Source organism: Quercus suber, unplaced genomic scaffold (assembly GCF_002906115.3).
Source record: "Quercus suber isolate HL8 unplaced genomic scaffold, Cork oak 2.0 scaffold_334, whole genome shotgun sequence".
NCBI lineage: Eukaryota > Viridiplantae > Streptophyta > Magnoliopsida > Fagales > Fagaceae > Quercus > Quercus suber.
Window position 1 is genome coordinate 38,128 of NW_027069787.1, and position 5,035 is coordinate 43,162.

The 5,035-nt window shown below is 35.1% G+C and overlaps 1 protein-coding gene across 1 annotated transcript in view; it reads right to left on the reverse strand.

Moving 5' to 3' along the window:
- LOC136061606 (uncharacterized) overlaps positions 1–1,848 on the reverse strand; it is a 7,968-nt gene extending 6,120 nt beyond the window's left edge. The window contains exon 1 of the mRNA XM_065759591.1: positions 102–1,848. Within this exon, the coding sequence (XP_065615663.1) occupies positions 102–1,848 (1,747 nt within the window). The remainder of the gene's footprint in view (positions 1–101) is intronic.
- Between the last annotated feature and the right edge of the window lie 3,187 nt (positions 1,849–5,035).

Consider the following 5,035-nt stretch of genomic DNA (forward strand, 5'->3'; position numbering starts at 1 on the left):
CCAGCTCTCTTCTTTGGTTCGAAGTCGAAGTTGGTAGGGTGTGTTATCTTGATTAGCATGTGAAGCTACAGTCCTGCTGTGTGTGGTCAGCAAAATTTTACTTCCATTTGTGGTTTTCGGGAATGCTTCTTTTAGAGTATCCCAGGCTTCCTTTGTCAAGATGTTGTCCAGAACAAGAAGGAACTTGTTTTCCTTCAAGAACTTGTTCATTTTATTGATCCAGAAATCCTTTCTATCCGGTTCCTCCTGTAATTCACTAATCTTTAGGACCTGGTTTCCCACATCTTCTAGAAGTGTGTTGACGTCATTGGACTCTTGAGGTACCGACACCCAAGCACGGAAAGGGAAATGATTGACAATGGCTTTATGGTTATACACAATTTTTGCGAGAGTTGTCTTACCTATGCCCTGCATCCCTACAATGGAATCAACAGAGATGTCCTCATTGTTGGTCAGTCGTGAGACTAATTCATGTGTGTCTTCTTCAAAGCCGATGCTTGATCTTGACTTTTGTCTTAGTTCAATGTGGTATACTTTGGTACTTCTATTCAGAAGATTGATAGTATGTTTGATTCGCTTGATTTCCATGCAGAGCTTTGACCCATGTCCTGTGTTGTCTAGATGATTCTCCCTGCCTTTGGCTGAATTTATATATATATTTATGGAATCCTCTGCATCAAGAGAGATGCATCTCATTTTTTCCAAGCAAGCCATTCTTGAATAATTTACACCTTCAGTTGCTTTTGGATCTTCAAAAAGTTTACATAAGTCCTTCAACTGGTTCAATAGTGCCTTGACTTCAAGATATACGTCTATAAGTATATCTTGTTCCTGATTGAGATGGCGTTGGATCTTGTTTACAGCAGATATCGTGTCATCTATGGGGACAGGGTTATTCTGAGATTGGAGACTCTGCTGTCGTCTTCTGATAAATTTGAAACCGTATGTATCCTTTCCTTGGTAAAGGCCAGAAAAGCCAGCATTGATCCACTCAATGTCCTTCCGGAGCATCAGATTTTGTATCCAGGAATAGACATCTGGAGGCAATCTATTTGCATAATCTGTTCTCTGTGCGAATGCATGGATGGCATGGTCTACATCATTGATAAAGTCTGCAACATCATCTATCCAGGCCTTTTCCATTGCAGTTTCTGATTCAACTTCCTCCAAATCTTTCAGGAAAGCATGCAGTAGGAGCAGTTGCAAATTGACAAACTGTATTTGAGATTCCATGCCAGTTATTAAATCTTGGTTTTGAGTGATCATGTTGTTTACTTTCTCTGAAAGAGAGGAAACTAATGCAGCTCCTCTGAAAACTGGTGGTCTGGAACAGGCAGATTTGTGTTCATCAATAGGTTTTCCCCGCAGGCCTCTGAGTTTAGACCTTGATCTCTCCAGTAACCCATAAATGTTTTTGGGAAAAATTTGCATCAGCTCAAGACGTTTGTTTATCAAATTCTTGATCCGCTTCATTTCTCTATATTTGATAACTAAAGCACACCTTGTGGAAAAGTGCCTTCTGTATTTCAGAAAGAACTCAACAATAATATTTGCTCCGAAAACCACATTATCGGTTTCTTCTTTCCATGTCTCAAAATTTTGTTGTAGTTCAGTAATTTCTGCGTTTGAATGGGAATCCCAGAGTTGACGTTGACTACGTTCGCTATCAATCTGAACCTCTAAATGCAGAAGTTCTACTACATCTTTTACAAAAGCTTTCAATAATCTTGATTCTCTTCTAATCCACTTGAATTCATTGTCCAGCATGGGAAGTATTGTGTAATTCAAGAAAAGGGCCACAATGCAAACAATGGCTAGGATGATAAGGCCACAATAGCAAGTAGTCATAAATGACTTAAGGGAACAAAAGAAATCATGGAGAAGGTAAATGATGCGCCCATACAGATGATAAATGGTACAATAAAGGATATCAATGACAAACGAAAGTAGAATATAAAAGACACGATAGAGATTAGGAAAAATAAGAGAAATCTGGAACCACAAGACCTGATAGAGAATTTTAAAACCAAAGAAGAAGTCCATGATTACTTTCTTCCTCTTGATATGCAAAACAGCTTCTCTTCAAGGTAAGAAATCTGTAATTGCATGTTGCATTGTGGCTGAAAAATGACTTTCAGAATCTGAATGAACAGGGTTCCTGCAAGAAGCGGACATGCTTTTGACAAATCTTTTGGCGGTGGACTGAAACATTTAGCAGAAAAAATGAGTTGAGAGCAGAGAGTTGCAGAGAAATTTCAGTAGAATATTGGAGGGAACTCCTCCAAGTTGGTCAATGCACCTACGATTAAGATAATAATTTTGCCAGAGCTCTATTTCTAGCCAATGAGCAAATAAATAATATAAAGGCTATGAACTATTTACAATAAATTAGTCCCTCCAAGATTGTGACAATTGTTTATTTAATTATTGACGTTTTAATTTTATCCTTCGACTCTTCAAAAATTGGTTAATGTTACACATCCTTCCAGCAGCATCCATCTGGAGGTTGCTGTTAAGTGGCTAGAACACCTTGGGGCCAATGTATATATTTTTTTTTTGGTCACATTTTTAAGTCATTATTTGGATGCACTATAAGTATTTACCCTAAACTATCAATTGCGATATCCCTTAAAAGTTTGAAAATAAGCAATTGACCCTCTAATCTTGTTCAAAATAATTGTCAAAAATCGCCTCAAATATCTATTTGAACTTGGTTACCATTATTAGGTTTATTTTTTTATTTTTTATTTTATTTTTTTAAAATCATATTTTAATTTATTGCCGATGGAAATTATATTCTTTGTCTAAGTAGTAGTGTTGTACTCTTTGTCCACCAAGAAACAGGTTTCGAAGCTTTATATGTAGGTAAGGATGTAAAGGGTTTGATGGCTTTGCCTCTAGAAGTCCTTTTAGAAGAACATGAGTGAATTTCTTCTCAGAGTTATTTGGAAGTTATTTTTGAGTGAAAGGATACTTACATTTGTGTCTTGAAAATATTTTTATTATGTTCGTGTGACAGCACCATTGTGTGTTTTGGGTTTTTGGACTGTCTCAAATTTGTTAGTGTTGAGAGTAATGAGATTGGATTAATTCATCTTTGTGCAATATTTTATGGGTTGGGTTAACTGGTGTTTTTATTAGGAAGGTTTTGATACCATTTTCTGGAGAATATAAAAAACTAAAAAAAAAAATTCATCTACTTTTTTTTTCCCATAAAAAATTCTGAAAATATTACTTTAACTAATGTTTTTAGGTCATCTTTTGATATTTCTCAGGTCTGATTTATATTTATGTTTGGGAGATTTGATTTAGAGTTATTGTAACCTATGGTTGATAGTGAGTTTTGGTTAATATTATCTTTTTTTTTTCTTTTTTTCTTTTTTGAGGAGGGTTAATATTATCTTTGAAGCTAGTTGAATCACATTAACTATTGTGTCTTGTATTGATGGTTTTACTTTTATTTATATGCATGTGCTTCCATTAGTCCCATCTTCCTGTTCCAACAATTATAAATAGCTCTTTAATAGTTCAAACACCATTAAATTAATTAGCCAGCTAGAGGTGCTTTGTATTAGCCACACCCACCGGAAGTCAACTACTGTGCTAATTTGTCAGCCAGAGTTATAATTTGCATTTATGTAATTATATATGTACTTGAAGGTCCTCTCGTAATTTCAAATTCAACTTGGCACCATTGCATGGGTTTTTTTTTTTTTTTTTTCTAAACCATTGGGATCTGTGTTCTAATTTTTACTGAATTTGTAGTATGTCACCAGGAAAACGAAACTCAAATAACATAAGAGCAAGAGAAAGACAAAATATAAAGGAGGCTCCTTTATTTGCTTTTACGATCGATGGAGCCAATTTTACTTTAGTTGTGTCCAAAAATAAAGGAGAGTTAGTACTGAACAGTTTGGAAGGAGGCTTTTTTTATTTTTATTTTTTATTTTTTTTTATATATATATTATGGGAAACTGGAAGAAAAGTTCATTCCATGCCAAGAGGAGAAACATCAGAGCCCAAATAAGGCGGAGAGTATATCAAATTATCCCTTAGAATTTGCAGAATACATGAGGGAGGGGTTCCTTTCCAAACTTTGGATTGGCCTAAATTTTTTGCTTCTCTAGTCAACGTGTGAGCAGCTCTATTGTCGTCCCGTTTCAGGTGATGGAAGGTGCAGTGACTAAAGGAGCTAGACGCCGACTTGATGTCCTCAAGGAGGTGGCCAAGCTCGCCTCCAGTCTCAAATGAAGATAAGGCAAGAATAATGGACAACGCATCTGATTCAAAAATGGCATGACTTATCTGCATCTCCAGTGCAAAAAGCACTCCATGAAGGAGCGTGAATGCTTCAGTGACTTCAGCATTGAGGCTCATGGGGAGGACTTTGCTAAGGGCTCCAACTGCAACCCCAAAGGAGTCCCCAATGATAACACCAATGTAGGAGCAACCACCCTAGAGGAGGCTCCTTTGGTGCTTGTGCATTTGGGTTAAGTTATATACATACACACACACACACATATATATATATATATATATATGGTACACACTCTTAATTTGTTTGTACCTATTTATCTACTCTTAATTGTTATTCATTGTTATAAAAATAATATGTATTTTAAAGGTTTGTTTGAATCTGTTTATTTTATTGCAATTGAAATATTTTTTTACTAAAATTACTGTAGATAAACATAAAAGTTAGTTAAAATAGTATAATGGAGCTCATGAATAATAGTAAAAATAAGTGGAATAGTAAAATAAGTTGAAAAAAATAATCTTTGCCAAATAGACAGTAAGGGCCTGTTTGGGATCCGCTTATTTTGTTAAGACTAAAAACTTTTTACTAAAATTACTGTAGATAAAGGTGTCCATTAACTGAAATAGTATAGTAGGACATACGAATAGTATCAAAAAGTATAGTGAGATCCATGAACAGTAGCAAAAATAAGCTGAATAGTAAAATAAGTTGACAAAATTAATTATGCCAAATGGACACTAATTAAAAGGTTAGTTTTTTTTTTTTTTTTTTTTTTTT